We start from the raw sequence: 18,976 nt of genomic DNA on the forward strand, positions 1-18,976 counted from the left end.
GCCTGTCTACAAAGCGAGTTCCAGGACAGGCTCCAAAGCTACAGAGAAACCCTGTCTTGAAAAATCAAAAAGAAGCAATCAAGAAAGAAAGAACCAAGAACTGTAGGGGAGACATCACAGCTCTGGAGAATACTGTACTCCTCAAAGCCACCACAGTCCAGCTGAGTGAAGGGGCCATTATTTACTAAGAAAAGATGGAGTGGAGGATGACCTAAGGCATCTTTGCGGGTCACACATCTCTGACTTCTGGGACTTCTCCATGATGTAAGTGGTGCAGGCTCTATAGGGAAAGTGAGCTCGTGAAAGCTACTCATTGTGTGCTGCTGATGATGCTCCTTGTGCATAATCAGAGACAGGAAAATGACTCCAAAAGTCCCTTAGCAGAGAACAGAGCTGACCTTTCAGGAACCAACCCATGTAGTGTACTAAGACGAGGTTTTCCCAGTGGGAACGCTGTTGGGAAAACGGATACCAAGGACAATGACAGAGCTTTGTACGTATGCAACCTCTGAATTCTGAGGCTCTGAGCTCTCTAAAGTTATAAACCTCTTCCCGGGGCCACAGCGCAGTGCACCAATGTAAGGAATACAGTACATTAAACAAAAGCATCACCCCCTTTACTTCCCCACTTCCTTTGAGTTAGTCCATTGTATCGTGCCTTTAAAAACCACATGGGATTCTTAGCATGCTGCGGAGGGTTGCAGACCATGCACAGTCTGTGACTTCACAATGCTGTGACAGCAAGGGCACATCAATGAGGGGCAGGTTCCAGTGTCTGGATTTTGCTGACATAGTAACGCATCCTTTGGGTACTACCCACTGAAGCCCCCAGGTTAAAAGTACTACTCAGTTACCAAAGCAAGAAGATCCGCGACCTTGCCGTCAAGGGGAAGAACTAGTATAGTGCACATAACTGCACACACACTGACCTTTTCACTGGTGAAGGTGCAATAATTTTAGTTGTTCCTTCATTCTCCCCATTTTCCATGCTTGCGATTACCCGATTTATGTTGTTTGATCCTAGTAATGAAACAAAAGCAAAGATGAGAGACAGAAGGAGAGCATGAGGAGGGAAACACAAAGACACAGGAGAATGATTTGTAAGTGCAATTTTAGGGGGCTGGGGCAATGGCTCTGTCAGTAGAACTGGTACCGTGCAAGCATGGAGACCAGGGTTGGGTTCCCAGAACCCATGCCAAAAAGCCAAGCATAATGGCGGGTACTGGGGAGGTAGAGACTGACAGGTCCTGTCCTGGAAGCTCAGCAGCCACCCAGCCTCAACTAGGTCTAGTCCCAAGTCCCCGTGAGAGACTATGTCCCCCAAAACAGGTGCACTGCTCTCAAGGAACAACACTCAAGGTTGTCCTCCAGCCTCCACAAACACGCCCACAATCTCACACAAAATTCAGTAAGTAAAATATAATTTGGGGTAATCTGTGACACATTTTATTGATAGATTATGACTCCAAATAAATGATCAGCCACTCAATAAACCTGAAATATACTTGCTGACACATCAAACCCTCAGCACAGTACTGCCCAGGGGTCTAAGCTTTGACTTTTGAAAAATAGTAGTGAGTCCCATACAATGGATCTAAAAATAAAAATAAAAACAAAAACTCAGACTCTGAAAATAAGATTCTAGATACTTGTTACCATCTTGGAATATGAACCCTTATCAGTTCTTAAGAACAAAGCAGTGAAGTTTTCCAGCATGTCCTAACTGCTCCCATCTGAAATCCCATGAACTCCCCAAGACTGAAACCCGTGAGAACATCCCAACTCAAAATGCAAATCGCAAAAAGAATAATATACATATATACATGTGATATGTACATTCTCATTCTCTCTCTCTCTCTCTCTCTCTCTCTCTCTCACACACACACACACACACACACACACACACACACACACACAGACTCCCAAATGCACCTTTTACAAAACATGCCTCAAAACCTACAGCTGAATGTTTTGAGTTTATTCCACCGCAGAGTTGCACACAGGCACGGCGGGCCAGCAGAGGGCACCCCCAGCAGACACTTCTCAGGGTTCCCTGGTGAAGAATCTGGGTCCTGATCTCAGGACAGAGACCGGCAGACGGGAATGACATCTCCAGTGGTGACTCTTCTCACTCAGAGGAGGCTGTCTGGACGGGAGGGGCAACCAGCCAACGCGTGCAGCAGGCAGAAGTGTCTTCTGCAGGACTGTTTCTAGAGGGTATCTCCTCCACAGGCAGAGACCCACATCCACTCACTGCATGCTAAGTACTGGAGTCACGGGGATCACTGGGAGAATAGCGAACACCAATATTTACTGAGGGCTCACTGTGTGTCAGGCACTGTTCTACGTGGTCTGTATGTATTTACTCGTGTGATCCCCAAAATACCCTTGTGAAGTAGACACTGACATCACTTCATTGTAAAGATACAAATACAAGTCTTTGGGGCTGGAGAGAGGGCTCAGTGGTGAAGTATACTCACTGCTCTTGCAGGACTTAGGTTTGATTCCCAGCACCCCACATAGTGGCTCACTGACCATCTCTAACTCCAGTTCCAGGGGACCTAACACCCTCTTATGACCTCCATGGGCACATGGAACACATATATACAGGCAGGCAAAATACTCGCACATGTAAAATAAATGTCTAACAAAACTGAGTCTTTCACCCTCTAGCTCCCCAGTCAACCAGCTTTGAGATGTGTCAGCTCAGTCACAAAGATTTAATTTGCCCCCACAAAGCACCCTTGTTTTCTCTCTGCATCTAAATGCTGCCACCTACAAACAGTGTGAGTCCATCGAAATTAAAGGTCAACTGGGGGAGAGGGAAGAGGTCTACCTGGTTATTAAATCTGAGGCGAAATGATTAGAAGGAACTAGATGAAAAAGATTAAGTAAACTGACTTTCCCCCAAACAACTGGCTTTCAGACGAAGAAAAGATTTGGTGAGCCTGAGAGATGAGAACTGGAGCAAGCCTGGGCTAAGCTGGGAACACGGCTTTGTTCAGCAGACTCAGCTGGTCCTACTGGCAATAGGTGCTTGGTACGTGACCCTCTCCTTCAGTTCAGAAGGAGCAGCTGCCAGAAGTGGGGACAGACAGTTCTTTAGTCATCTTGATGATAAGCACATGCATTTTAAATGACAAAAACACATTTATTTTACTACTAAAGAACTGTACACAATTCACAACTTTGACATAGGAAGTCCTTCTGTATATGTGTTGCTTTTATTAGTTAATAAATAAAGAAGCTGTTTTGGTCAGTGGCTTAGCAGAATAGAGCTGGAAGTGGGAGAGGGGAGCGGGATGGACTAAACTGAATGCTGGGAGAAAGAAGGCAGAGTCAGTGAGAAGCCATGTAGCCCTGCTGGAGACAGACGCCAAAGACAGAACTTTACCCGGTAAGCCACAGCCACATGGTGATACACAGATTAATGGAGATGGGTTAGTTTAGAATATAAGAGCCAGAAATACACTTGAGCTATTGGCCAAACAGTATTGCAAATAATACAGTTTCTGTGTGATCGTTTCGGGGCTGAGTAGCCGGGAATGAACAAGCAGGCTCCTACAATATAACTTGACACTTGTCATGTTACCCAAACAGCCCCACTACTATTCACTTACAGCTGGACTGGGTGAGCACATGACATTAAAATAAAAAAACAAAAGTCACGCTTGGCAATTGAGAAAAACTTATAGGGAAAGTAAAAGGAAAGAGTGGATCTGAGTAAAGGATATTTTTCCATATTAATAATTTCTTTTAAATACCTTCAATTATCAATTTATAAACTTAAATATATTTATCTTATATTCTATGTCTGACTATTTTGCCTGAATCCATATATGTGCACTGTGTACATGACTGCTACCTGCAGAAGCAGAAAGAGAGAATCATATCCCCTGAACTTGGAGTTCTGGATAATTGTGAGTTACCGCATGAGTGCTCAAAACTAACCCTGTGTCCTCTGCAGAGCTCTTTAATTGCTGAGACATCTCTCCGGCACGCACGCACGCACGCGCGCACACATACACACATACACACACACACACACACACACACACACACACAAATTTATAAATCTTTATGTTCAATTTTATTTTTCTTAATCATATTTTATCTTTTCCCTAAACTTTAATTTAAAACAAACAAACAAAAACAACTACATCTAATACTTAAGACAAAAAGTCAGGAAACATTATGGCCATCCCCAAAACAAGAAATCTGAGAGCTTTAGTAAATCGGCTATCCCAACACAATTTATCAGAAGAAACATTGTATTCAGGAAGAGAACCTAGCTTGTGTTGGAACAGTTTCCATTTTCTTTCCATACTGGCAGTACATACTCAGCTTGCCTTAGCCGCACCAGCTTTTCACTATGTATCATGGATAAAATAGATAATGATAATAATAGATAATAATAAAATATCAAAGGAGAATAAACCAGTAAAAGATGCCTTTTCTACTTCCACTGATTACGGTCAAACACACAAATGCTCAAAAAGAAAATTCTCTTCTATCACCCAGAAGATATTCATTTGCCAGAACACAGACTTACTAAACTATAAAACAAAAGCAAGTTTTCAAGCACGTGCTCTGGAAACTAGAAATGTTCCTGCATCTGATGGCCAATTACTTAAAGTTCAAATTCCTGACGTCAGCTCATCCAGACAAAGGGGTCCCTACCGTTCTGAAGAGTTTCTGGCTTCAGAGTCCCAAGACAGCAAAGTAAGTGAATACACCTCCTCCCTGTAGACACACAGACTTCCCAGCATCGATTTGCTACATGTCAACTGCAAGATCAAACAAGGCCTCTACTAACACGCTAGAGGGTAGATTAAAAGGACGGGAGCTAGAGGGTAGATTAAAAGGACGGGAGCGGCGCGGAAAGCTACAGGAAGCTACGTCAATGCACAAAGGAATCTTCCGCAGTTCATCTGCTTGCAGTTTCCTGTCCCTAGCACAGCGCTGCCCAACACTCCCATCTTCACCGGTACAATCAACTTGGAGATGTGAGGTAGATGGGCCCAAAGGTACCTCTCTCCCAGTCCTTCACCACAGCTACAGATGCACACATACTGGGAGACAGGCAGCCAGAGACATCCTTCTTCTCTACAGCTCAGAATGCCCGGTTCATAAACAAAAGAGACAGTAGGGAGCCTCGCTGGCTTGAAAGTTTGACTATCTGAAGACGGGGAAAGCACACCACCATTGGAGAGCCTGCTAGCAAGGGTGGAGCACCCTTCCCTCAACCTTCGGGGGCCAATGACAGCCCTCATCTCTGAATGGCTGGATGGAATCAGGAAGTATAGGAAGTATCTCAAGTTCCCGGATACCAATTATTCTTTCCCATGGTTTGAGGACAGATTGCGCCACAGGAAGCTGGTAGCTGAGTTTCTCAAGGCACTGGCTATTCCCCCAAAGCCCAAGGGGACCCTACACCTTGGAGGAACAGAGAGCAAGCCTTCCCTCTCTCAAACCCACAACTAATGTTCTCCTGGTCTAGGGTGGAGGGGTCATTGCCCCTGCTTCAGTGAAGGATACTTGGCCACTCACTGATTTATAGTACACAACGCACATATATGAGGATTACTTTTAAAAATTATCCTATGTATGACTATTTGGCCTGCACGGATATACATATACCACGTGTGTTCAGTGCCCACATAGGCCAAAAGATGGTGTCAGAGACCCTGTAAGTAGAGTTAGAGACAATTGTGAGCTTGCCATGTGGGAGCTGGGAATTGAACCCAGGTCCTGAGGAAGAGCAGCCAGTGTTACTAACCACTGAGCCATCTCTCCAGCCCCAAGGGTTACTTTTAAAAGGCTTAGTTGAAAGGAAGTTGGAAATTGTCTTTTACAATATATATTTCCATGTCTGAGCTCCTTTTTGTGAGGCTGTAACCCAGCAGTATTTAATTTTTTCACGCAAAGAATTTTTTGGCTGGGCGGTGGTGGCGCATGCCTTTAATCCCAACACTCGGGAGGCAGAGGCAGGTGGATCTCTGTGAGTTCGAGGATAGCCTGGTCTACAAGAGCTAGTTCCAGGACAGGCTCCAAAGCCACAGAGAAAGACTGTCTCTGGGAGAAAAAAAGAATTAAAAGCTATGCATCTCAGTGCGTGCATACAAGATGGAAAGTTGCACTTTTTCCTGGAAAGTTTTCTGGTTTGGTTATTAGGACAGTGTTTGGATGAGTTCCTTCATCTCCTATTACTCAACACCAAAGAGAACTGATGTTTGATGTTTCGTAGTACAGGGCAACGAAGCCAGCTGGTATTGGGCTGTTCTTTGACGACAGACTTTTTGTTACTGATTCATCTTTTATCAGTCTATCATTTTTATCTGTGACAAAATACAGACATGAAATAAAATTCCCTAGATGATAAAATTACCTTCTGGGGCTGGGGAGAACAGGGGCTGTGCAAACAAGAGCACCTGAGTCTGACGCCCAGCACCCATGTAAAAAGCGAGTGTGTCTGTAACTTACATGACCTGTGACCCTAGTGTGGGAGCGGGTGGGGTGGATGCAGAAACTAGATCTCTGGGGCTGCCTGGCTGCCAGTATCCTATTGCTGAAATGGTGAGCTCCAGGTTCAGAAAGAGTCCATCTTTTAGAGAAATACGGTAGAGAGGAACAAGCAGGAGACCTGACACCCTCCTCTGGCCTTCACACCCTTATGCACAGACACACACACCACATGCACATATGTACACCACATGTATATCACACACAGAGGCACACAAAAATAACTTCTGAATCTGTATTACATTTAGTAGTAATATTAACATGCTAGAGTAATGCCAATGATGACAAAATATTAAATACAGAAAGTAAATTGTACTAGAAAGTAGTTTTTAAATGTTTATTAATTATTTGTGTATGTGTGCGCCTGCACGCGTTTATGTGCGCTACCTGTATGCAGGTATCCAGAAGGCACTGGATCCCCTGAAACAGTAGTTACGGAAGTTTGGAATCACCGGATATGGGTTCTGGGAACTGAACCTGTGTCCTCTGGCTCTCTCAACAGCCAGGTATCTCTCTAGTTCCTAAAGTCCTGCCAGTGAGATAAACGGGTCTAGTTTCCCTAATGGTTACATGGATAGAATCAACTGGGAACTTTACTTTTGAGCCAGTGGTGGCACATCCAAGCAGCAGGGGCAGGTAGTTCTCTTTTAGTGTGAGGATAGCCTGATCTACACAGCAAGCTCAGGCTAGCCAAGGCTCCATTGTGAGACCATCGAAACAGAACAAACAAATGGAGTAAACTGTACTTTGAGGAAACTGGACAGGTTGATCACCAGTTGGGAGCACTCGTTTCTTTTTAGGGGACTAGAGTTTGGCTCTCACCACACATCGGTGGCTCACAATTGCCTGTAACTTCAGCTCCAGAGTATCTGATGCCTTTGTCTGGTTTCTACAGTCACCTTCATATGCACATCTGTGCACGTGCACACATAAACCAATAGCAAAGTGTCTATTTCTTTTAAATTTTACTGTTGGCTGGATGTGGTAGCGCACACCTTTAATCCCGGTACACAGGAGAGAAACGTCAGCAGGCAGACTTCTGTGAGTGTTTAGGGACAGCCCTGATCAACAAAGCATTCCAGGACAATGAAGGCTACACAGTGTGACCTTCTCTTTAAAAAAGGAAGAAAAAAAATACAAGGCTACACAAGAAAATCTTCTCTTAAATAACAAAGCCAAACAAAAGAAAGAATTACCTATTGCTAGACTGGAACAGTTTAACAAAAGAGACTCATTACCATTTTTATTCTTTGTGTGTGTGTGTGCTGAGACATTTTAGGCACAAAAACAAAAACAAGTAGAAAGAAAAAGTACTGCTAAGGGGTCACATGACACCCCAAGCTCCTCCAGGAATTCCGCACCTCCTCCGGACACAGCGTCAGCAATGATCCTGAATATCTGTCAGGTCACAGGTCCTTCCGTTTTGTAGTGAGTGAAAATGAGAAAACAGCTCAGAAAAGCGGATGCTACTTGACAATTAGAATCATTTACTTCTCAGCACCAGCCAAGGAGGTTTAAAGACACAGATACAATAGATTTCAGCTGGAGGAGAGCTCTATTTGCCTCTGTAAAATGAGGGAAGGTGCCGGGCGATGGTGGCGCACGCCTTTAATCCCAGCACTCAGGAGGCAGAGGCTGGCGGATCTCTGTGAGTTCGAGACCAGCCTGGTCTACAGAGCGAGTTCCAGGACAGGCTCCAAAGCCACAGAGAAACCCTGTCTCGAAAAACCAAAAAAAAAAAAAAAAAAAAAGAGGGAAGGTTCACTGCAAAAGGCACAGTGGAGAAAAAGCCAGCATGCCTACTACAGACAGATTTCTTTCAGTAAAAAAGAAAAACAACAACAACAACTAGTAATCAATCCAAACCACTGAACTATTTGTGTCCTAGAAAGCCACCATGATGTCCCACTCTTAGGAATCGGGTCACATGACCCCAAGCAGCGCTCTTTGGAGTTGGAGAAAACAACAGAAGCAAGGTATCAACACGCTAATAGAGAGGGACTATGGGGGGGGCAAAGGGAGGGAAGAGAAGGAGATAGAGACAAAGACAGACAGAGAGTGGGGGTAGTAAAAAGTCTAAAAAAAGACCACATGCTTTGCCTTCCAAACTGCATTTTATTATATATTCCTCAGCTACAAACGTAGGGATGGATGAAAAATGCCAGCTAGACATGTCCTTCAAAAATGGCTCCCTTCACAGTATCGCCATAGGCTACCTCTAGCTGCAATCAAATTACCCTCCTCACTTTCCCCAAGGGTTTTCCTTGGAGGTGTTTATTTGCTTGTTGAGAGTAGCCATAGTTGGCCTTGAACTCAAAGAGATCCACCAGCCTCTGCTGGAATCAAAGGTGTGACCATCATGCCTGGCTTTTGCCATTGTTGATAAAGACCATTTTATCTATTTTATTCTAATTTTAGTGTGTCTGAGTAGATATAGCCACTGAGGCCAGAGGCAGCTTCAGATCCCTTGTGAGCCACCTCACACGGGTGCTAGGCTCCCAGTTCCTGCCCTCTGATAGAGCAAGGGCTCTTAGCCACTGAGGCATCTCTCCAGCCGTCTTCTGTCTTTTCTGCGGTGCCCCACAGACACAGGGCATACCCCCCCCCCGCCAGAACCACATCTTTCGTATCTCTAGGTTGTACAGATTCAAACTTAAAGAACATATCTGTTCCTCATCTTTGCCAGTTTACTCACTAGCAGCTGATCTGGTGACCCTGGGTCTCTGTTCTCTCATTTGCGAAATGGGGTACCACCAACCATTTACACAGTGAATGAGAGGGTTAAATTTGACAATTTATACAGAGTCCTTGGCATAGCACTGACAAGCGTTAACTAGTTGCCTTGTGCTTGTACGTCTGAACCTGTACACACACATTAGTGACCATGCTTATTTATTTATTTTCCTTCATGTAAGAGGGTCTCATGCCACAGAGGTGATTAATAAATTCTTGCTAAATAAGAAGGAGAAGCAAAACCTTTATGGTAATTTCACCAAAGTTAAGGTTTCAATGTGAACATATATATAGTAAGTTTTTAGCTTTCCTTGCTTTTCCAATTTGAGTAGCTATGCTTGGAATGCCAAGTACTCATAGAAAGGGGCACACACTAGTTTCTTAGAATATATTCAATCAGACTGGCCATACATTAATACACCTTTTACACAGTGCAAACAAGCATCAGCTTCAAGGTGGGACAGAAAGGGAAACAGCCTTGAACAAACCCTTGCCTCTACTCAGTGCTCACCCCCAGAACTGAGATCATTTCTTTTAGAAATGGGTCAGCAGTCCAAGCACACCTCTGTAAGCCTGGCACTCTAGAATCCAGTTCAGGACCAGCCTGGACTTCTACAAATGGACTTCCAGCCGACTGACTTGCTGTTCCCTCACAAAGCAACAGCGTATCTGCTACGAGCTGGCAAGATGGCTCAGCGGGTACAAAAGCCTGCTGCCAAGTCTCCTAACCCAAGTTCAGTCCCTGGAATCCACATGGTGGAGGAAGGGGCCTGATTCCCACATTTTGTCTTCTGACCTCCACATACACACATACTACGTGCATGTGCACACACACACACACACACATACACACAAATCTCTTCAAATCTTTGAAGCAAGTTATATCTGCTGAAGTAAGAAATCACACGACAGGAGGAAAAGCAATTGTGCATTTTCAAATAATTCTAGACATTTTACTTTTTAAAGTTTACACTGACTTTTTTTTCAGTTATGTTCCCTGGAATTCTAAAGACCTGGATTCAAATCCTCGTCTGCTGCTGGTGTTTGCTCAACCTTGAATGACTGCCTCGTGCTGCTTAACAATTGTTTTGGTTTCCTCACTAATTAAAAAGAAAAAGAAGAAAATCCTAAAAACCTATTTCCCTTAGCGTCACTAAAACTGTCCAGTGATGAAGCCGGCTCTGATTAAAGAGATCGAAGGGGACAACCTGAAAGGTCTCACAGGCTGGAATCCATTGATACAGAGTCTCCCTTACCCTCTGTGCTCAAAGCAGCGTGGTTCCTCAGTGTTTCTCACAGTCCGCTCCACTTCTGCTTCTCCGCAAACCAGTTGCCCACAGCAGTACAAGGGACAGCAATGCAGCCCCAAATGTTTGGCTGCGCCGAGCCTAGCAACCCATCTGCTGCATTCTGGGTGACCTTCTTTGGGAGCTTGATTTGAGAGGTCCTCAGATGCCCCATCCTTACCACAGATTAGCCCACACTTGCAGAGGGCAAACTCATCTGCCCTATCTGCCCTCTCGTCAGAAACCCCATAGAGCAAAGAACTCCATATGCTAAGCAGGGCACTTCAGGCAGCAGTGAATGGAGCTCTTTCCTCTCCAGCCTCCCTCCAGGGCATATCTGCCTCTCACCCTCCCTGGTCTCCCACCCACCTGCCAGGGGACCTGCCAGGGACACACCGCCATGAATTTTTCACCCTCCCCACACCGACTATAGCTACCCTAAACTCAGAGAACCCCAACATTTTCCATATTGAAATCAATATCTAAGGCAAACAGAGCCATGCAAATCCATCCACTCCAGACTTCAGAGTCCAAAGAAAATATGAGATGTCTTAAATCTTAGCTGTGTAAATCTTAGGTACCGTCTGCTCCAGAATACCTATGCCCCCAACAGAATTTCAAACAGCTCAAAAATATCCTTTAACTGCTGCTTGGGGAAGAAAAATGGGGCACGCAGGGTACGTATTTAACTAACACAGCATTTTCCCAACTTTGGAATCAAGGCACCGTATTATGAACCTTGATAACAAGCAAGGGCCCGAGCAGAGTCAATCCCACCCACCACTGGCTTCCACAAGCAGGTTCACATTAGCCCACAGCTGTGTGAACACAGCTGTCAAAGTCAAACACAAACTATACAAGCCTCCCAGAAGAGATGGTCATCTCTCCCTGGTTCTCACCAGGTGAACAGTACTCATTTGTAACTAGGAGCTAACCAAAAGAGGTGAAAATGTCAGCCATCTGGTCAATTTTAACTACAAGAATAGTTTAAAAGTGGTATCAGAGCAAAGGTTGTTACAATTGATAATATTCAACTTGGCAATAAGGATTTCATTTAACCTTTGCTAAAATGTTTTTTGAAATATGAAATGTGATGTATTTCCAATAACAAAAATATATTTAAAGTATTTGAAATTATTTCATGTACATGAATGTTTTGCCTGCACGAATGTGCACCACTCATGTGCCCGATGAGGACAGAAGAAGGTCATCTGGTCCCTTAGACTGGAGTTACTCAGGGTTGTGAGCAACCATGTTGGGGCTGAGAACAGAACCTGGGTCCCCTGCAAGAGTAGCCAGTGCTCTTAACTGTGGGACTGAGCCACCTCTCCAGTCCCACAAAGACACCATTTACAATTTGGGATGACAGTCTTCACAGATCCATGAGGCTTCTGAAGCAGCAACGATCGAGCACGCAGTGGTGTTTCCCCTGAAGTCTTTTCTATCTTTTCTGTGTTTGATCCTTCCGACTCTGAGCCAGGCAAGCCAGAGAACATAAGGGAACACTAGCACTTCAGGGAGAAGAAGGGTTCTAAACGTTTACACATCCCATCCCTCTGTTCTATAGCGAATGGGACCACAGCGGATGCTGTGAGGTCTTCTGCAGTCAGCGGGGATTATTTACAACCTTCGCCTCTCTCCCTGCTCCTTTTCCTTTACTTCGCCGGCCGCTGTGGGCTTTCCCAATGGAAGAGCTGGCATAACCAGGAGAGAGCAACCTAGATTCTCCTCAAGCATTCTTACAGTCCACTCGAAGACAATGCCGAGACCCAGATTTGGACATTGTCTCAGTAGATTATCTAATTCTAATCTGTGGCACTGATAAAGAAAAGCCAAATCACATTGTGTCCAAAACAAAGTTAGCACTGTGTTAATTTTTCTAGAAACTGTCTCTACAGCCATCACACAGCAGATTGTATTCAGGATGCTTTGTTCTAATGCCCTGGGAAACGAGCTAACACTAATTTCTTCCTTTTCCTGTCCTTGGCTGACTGGAGAAAATAGACACGAACGAGCATGCAATGCCCAACAGGTGTGAAGGCTATCATGTCCGCATCTCTTTCCAGTCTCCGTCTTCTCATGTTTTCCAGTCCCTTGCCCCAAGTGATCTCGATCCAGAGAGCCTCCAAGCTAAAGAAAGAACCAGTTACTCTTAGTGACCAGCTAATCACTTCACCTCCCCTGGTCTTGGTTCCTTACCTGCCATGCAAGGCACCTGCGCCACTTCCGCTCCTGCAAAGACTGTGCATGCTCAAGACCCTTCCTTCTCCAGTTTCAAGCCCGTGCTCCGTGAGGCACCATCTGGGCAAACACCCTAACGTCTCTAATGCAGCTACCGTGCACAGCACCGGAGCGCCTCACTCCAGCCTCTGAACACTCAGTTCTGCTCGTGTTGTAGAGGAACATTGTTAAGGTTGTTACCTGAGGGGACTTGTGGATCCCTGAATCCAGAGTCCTGAGTCCTCCTTGCTCAATGACTGCCTCTCCTTTCTGAGCCCAAAGGGCTTTGTCCTTCTTTGTCCTCTCTCTTTCCATTGGTGTCTTGACACTGGGGACATTCCTGACACTTGAGTTTTCTAAGCTTGGTCTGGCATGTCTCGTCACTTGCTCTACGAATCACACTGTATACTTTCTAGAATACTAACATCAGAGTCCAGCTCAGAGCCATTCGAGACTATCTCTATTGGGAAAAAAAAATGAATGTATCTTTGAAACCATTTTCCCATCATAACGCATTCCTGACAATTATCTACTAGGCTTTTTAAAATTACAACATGGGGGGGGGGAATCAAATAAAATAGATCTTCCCCCATTCTTGATTTGCTTAGAAACACTTCCCCTTTAAAGGTCGCTACCATTACTAGCGTGTAATACACCCTGCCTGCACGTGTATCTGCGCACATATACCCCACCAAGGATTTTTTCTATGTCTTTTTATACAATGGGAGCATGAGTCACTACCAGGGCCCCGGCTGCTTTCTTCCCTCCCCGTTTCTCGCTTACGCTCTAGTCTAGAGATCATTCTGCACTTATTACAGCCATGTTTGCTCTGTGGCTCCCACTTTCTAACCTAAACTCGCATGGTCACCACATCTTCTAAAGAACTGAGTGGGACACCATCTGGAGAGATCAAGAGTGGAACCAAGCACACAGAACGCCTAATAAACGTTACTTATTAACATTTTCTTTCCCTGATGGACCCTTGTGAGCCTGGCCTTTCATGGCAAATATCCCAGGGCTGTGGAATCGCACAGATTTCTCTTGACAGATACATGGTACTGGACACAGTGTCCATTCCCAGGGCACTTCCCAACTATCGGACAGATAGGAAGTTACGGTGTACCTACAACACAGCCTGCTCATATTAGACAGGTGAAGTTGGTGAGCTTACTAAGAATTCCTTGATCCAGAACCCCGGTATCCCTATGTTGTTTGTTTGTTCAACAATATCGTGGCCCCTCTCCGCAGCCTCTGTCTTCTCTTTGTTCTCTTTCTACTGTCTACTTGATGTGACATGCACCCAGTAGGCCTGGCAACTCACTTTCCACTTCAGTCACAGGAAATCCCGAGGGGAAGAGAACAATGCGCACTTGAAGGGGGGTAAAAGAGAAAGCAGAAAGGCAGTTGGCAGTAGGGAGTGTTTAATGAGAGCAAAGTTTCAGTGCTACAAGAGAAAACCGTTCTAGAGAATTTCTCCAGCATGGTGTTTGGTATTGCTGAACTTAGGAAGGTTATAAACTTAATAGTATGTGTTTTCTTACCATGATTCAAAGGAATCAGCTTGGACTAAAGGCTACTCTAGAAGGCAGGAAGCCAATAAGGAGGCTGAGGCCTAACCATGTTCAAGGTAGCACTCGGGAGGCCAAGGCAAGAAGATCATGAGGAAATGGCCACCCTGGAACCCTCTCACAAAACGAAGGGGAAAAGCTAAACAGAGCGTACAGAACGGCTTTCTTCCTTCATATTCTGTTAACACTGAATTTTGTTTGGTGACATGAAAGTCCCCCATTTCCTACTCTATCCCCATCCATCATACTTCAGTGGCCTCTCCTCACCCCCTCTCCACTGCCCACCATCCCATAACAGCCTTATTACCCTTTGTATGACAGCATCATATGCAAAATTCATACACTGATGGGTGGATTTCAGAAAAAAACTAAAGTGTACCAAGCCCCCACTAAAGCACAGTAAGATGTTCAACTTGCTTGAAACACCATCTCCAGGGCAGTAACCCAGGAGGCAGAGTTAATATCCGCACCTGCCAGATGAAGAAACTGAGGCTCAAGGTGGTTCTGTGCTTTTAAAACACTACACATTTAATAATATGGACTTCTAAAGCCAAACTCAGATTTCCTGGGTCCGGCTTCCTATATTTCACTAGATCCACAATGCGTTGGGCTGATGATACACCTTGGATTGATGAATACCCTACTCACAGCTTCCTTTTTTCTCCGTCTCACCATAAAAGACCTGATGAACGTTCGCTATGCTGGGCTTCTGCTGACTCACATCGAACACTCTGCGCAGTTAGAGCAAGTGTCCCAATAAATGCCTCTTTCCTGACAGGCCTCTTCAGTAGCCCAGAGCAACACTGCAGTAGGTGAAACTGTTCCTCACTCCATCAATGCTTCCTGCATATCTACTGCCTTGACTGGGCCTACCTCATGTCCAGACATGCCAATCAGCTACCCACAGGTAAATCATTTGCCGTGGTCCAGAGCTGTGGCAACATCTCTCCCTATAGTGGGTTGACCAACCTACTAAGAACAAAGTGTTCATGCCAAGAGTGATGGATGAGTGTTGGGAGGAAATGTGATTCTCCCAGGGGTCACTAAAGGAGGCCACTGGGAACCCCAAGACAGACAGGTGAAGGCATCTCGTGACCATGTAGGAAGTCAACCATCTGCCCTAACTCTTCCAACCAGGGATCCTAAGGAGGCAGTCTACAGACCAAATCTGTCGCTCAGATTTAGCACATACTTTTTCTAAATGAAATCAATTACTAATATCTTGAATTCTGAATGGCACACATAAATACCCAGGTTTTGTGCTTCCTACAATACTAGAAGAATCAGGACTAAATCATGAGTCTATTCTGCAGCCATGGCCGAGGTCTGCCCGCACACTCAGCCCAGCGATCCTCCCTCAAAAGTCTTTCTCTCATCCTTCTGGTCACGGTGTCCACGGCCCCTCCCACAGAGCCTGAAGACTAATGACATTGTCTTGCTTTAATGAATATTTGCCTACATGTATGTGTGTGTACCATGAGCATGCAGGTGGCCACAGAGACCGGAAGAGGGCATTGGGTCCCCTGCAAGTGGAATTATAGGTAGGTTATAAATTTCAGAGCGGGCACAGGAAACCAAAGCCCACTCCCTGCAAGAGCAGCAAGTACTCCTAACCGCCACCTTGCTTTTCTGTGATCCAGATGATACTGCACCTCCTGTGTCTCTCAGTGGCATGTTCCTAAGGAATCAAATGCCTCCCTGGGGAATCACAGCACTGCTGGCGGTGTTACTATTTCCTTTACAGCTAATTCTGGGCTGTACTTAAATATTCTGTCTTTACTGCCTACATACAGCAGACGCTTCTCACAAGAACCCACCTTCCCGAGTTGCCAAGACCTTATCAGAGAAAGGGCTGTACAAATATGCATGTTTCCTGCCCGCCACCTCCCTTCCTCTTCACACACTGGGGCTCTAGCCGCAGAGGCAGCTCTGGTTTTTGGAATGCGCTGGCCGCCTGCCCTGGCACTGGGCTCACCTGGGTGGGGCAGCCGGCTGCGGCAGCTGCGGGGTGTAGAATCTTGACTCTGGAATGCACTTCCTCACAGAGGTGCCAAGGCCTTTGCTTGGCAGATTCAAAACACAATGACCTTTAAGCTACCAGACGTTTGTTATTCCTGACTCGTGAGAGCTGGGGTGCAGGTTAAACGGAGCAAGCCATCTACTGAGATCAGACTGTTTTCTCTTCCAACGGAATAAAGGAGTGTCTTCTAAAGTAAAAAGTGCTGCATGTAACCTAGAGACACAAACTAGCAACAACCAGCTCCAGTCAATTACAAAAACACAGGAAACGAGAGGTGAGAATATATAGTTCCAAAAACTGTAGTGCTAACACTTTATTTGGTGATCTTATTAAAAGGATTCAGCCTATAAAAATAATAGTTGGCCTTATTAGAATAAAAAAATAACCTACTTCTTCTTTAAACTATAACTCCACTTCTGCCAAATACAGGGCAAATACTAAGAACAAAAAACAAACAACAACAACAAAAAAAATCCCAAAGTCTCTATTTTAAAAATTTATCAAGCTTGTACTCAAGGTTACCACTGACAATTTATCAAGACCCTGTCCCAAAACAAAAACACAATTTTATTTTTATTGTTCTGTGTTTTAATTCTATGTAGATATTTGCATGTGGCCCCTGGAGCTGGAGTTACAAGTGATCACGAGCCACCTGACATGGGTGCTGGAAACCACACTCGGGTCCTCTGGAAGAGCAGCAAGTTACTCTTACCTGCTAAGCCATCTCTCCAGTCTCCCAAAATAAAAACTGAAAACAAACAAACCTGGAGATATAGTTCAGTGGTAATGCATGTGGTGCTAGCTTCAATACTGCAAAAATAATCAGCCTCCGCCATTTTTATGATCAAAATTTTCAAATACTTTAAATAACTATAGCAAGGTTATTCATTAAGGTAATAATTTGTTTCTTTTAGCCAGTAACATTTGGGCTCCCCCCCCCCCCTTCTTCCAGCTCTAGGGATAAAATCCAGGGCCTGATATACTTTAAACTGCACTACATCCCCAGCCTAGTTTAAAAAGCAAGCCTTAATGAATGGGAACTGCTGCTTCTTCCCTGGGCAGTTAGCAATGACTGTGTCCTAGCAACAGAGACTTGAGTGAAGGACCCTGCTGGAGAAACCAGCATGGGAGGAGAGCACGGGCTGGGAGGTGGACTCTCTGGGCAGCCGGGACCTAGGAGCCCTTATTGTAGACCCCACGGTCTTGGTCTCTCTCAGTGCAGCTTTGCAGGGATGCCCCTCCTCCACAGGGCAGGAGGTGTGCAGAGGAAAGCTCACAGCGATCAAGGAGGGAGGACTAGAGGGCTCTCTTCACTTCAACTTAGGACCCCCCACCACCACTCCCCTTTCACAGGAGTGCGGCCACTGGAAAGCTACCCCTGCTGGGGGTGGGGGTGAACCCACATCTCCCTGCGTACGAGCAGCATTAATTAGACTCTGTGAGTTAAAAAAAAAAAAAAACACGAAAGGAGGACATGATGCTGTGTGATATTTTGATTGTATTCTGACAAAGCTCGCTTGGGAGTCAGAGGGCGGAGCTAGCCACTAGTTGACCACAGAGGTTTGGAGGACTGTAAGCAGAGAGGAGACAGGAAGTGGTAAGGTGGGGTAGAGAGAGGATCTCTCAGCCCTGATGGGCTGAGGAATGGGAGAGGTCGGAGGCTCCTGATGGCTGCTCCCTGTTCTCTGATCTTTCAGGTTCTTACCCCAATATTAGACTCCTGATTTTTTTTGTTGATAAAATTAATTAGTTTAACGCTTCAACATGATGATGGGAAGGAGGTAGTGTTTATTATTTTTCAGAAGTACAATAGAGTGGGAAGTTTGCTTATTAATCTTTAGCATGGGATGGTAGCCCAATGGGATTTCATATTGCTCACATAAAAAGATAGTACAGTATGCTGAAGTAAAACTTAAGACCAGCCGTTAGAAGACTAGAATCGTATGCCTAAGACTCTGACTTAACTTAGTTACTATGTGATTGCAGAAGCACTCGGGGTGACCTTAGACTGACCTAAGTCTCCCTGGCTGCACTTTTTCAAACTAATTGTGAAGTGTGTGGGAAATGTCATGTACTAAGTTAGGAAGTGTCCGACACACCCAGCCCTTATTCTTGTGCCTCCCAAGGAAGGTGACATCCTGAGTTAGAAAGGTCCTTCTCAGGACACCCTGGGCCTTCCTCCTCTTCCTTGCATGTTGGATGCTTGTCAAAGCTTTAGCCCAGCGCCTCATATGACCATCTGAGTACAGAATACAGAGCTGGATTGCCTTTGCAGTCCCTCAGGTATGGCAGAAATAAGACAAACTCAGCTAAGATTCTACCTGCCTTACGAAGCATTGCTAAGCCCCAAGAGACCAGCTCACAGGGGATTCTAGGCTTCTGATTATTTGAAACTTTCCAGAGTCAAACTAAAAATTCTAGTATTAAAAACAAGGAGCTAGGGGGATGCCCAGAACACCAAAGCATCTATGTACAAGTATGAGGATCTGCGTTCAAAACCCCTGGTCCCAAGTAAACACAGCTGGGTGTGAGCATGTACCTGCAATCACAGTGTTCCTACAGTAACATGGGAGGCAGAGTCAGGATGGTCCCCATAAGTTCACAGGTCTGCTCTCCTGGTATACACA

General features: G+C 45.2%; 1 protein-coding gene across 2 annotated transcripts in view; it reads right to left on the reverse strand.

Annotated features, from left to right (window-relative positions):
• The window catches only part of LOC121443022 (band 4.1-like protein 4A), a 188,743-nt gene that overhangs the window by 35,417 nt on the left and 134,350 nt on the right, over positions 1–18,976 (reverse strand). For both annotated transcript variants that reach the window (XM_041644706.1, XM_041644705.1), the window contains exon 14: positions 930–1,020. In XM_041644706.1, coding sequence (XP_041500640.1) covers positions 930–1,020 — 91 coding nt within the window. The remainder of the gene's footprint in view (positions 1–929; positions 1,021–18,976) is intronic.

The sequence above is a fragment of the Microtus oregoni genome, unplaced genomic scaffold (assembly GCF_018167655.1).
Source record: "Microtus oregoni isolate MIOR12 unplaced genomic scaffold, Mior012 000098F_ref0000018, whole genome shotgun sequence".
In the NCBI taxonomy this organism is placed as follows: Eukaryota; Metazoa; Chordata; class Mammalia; order Rodentia; family Cricetidae; genus Microtus; species Microtus oregoni.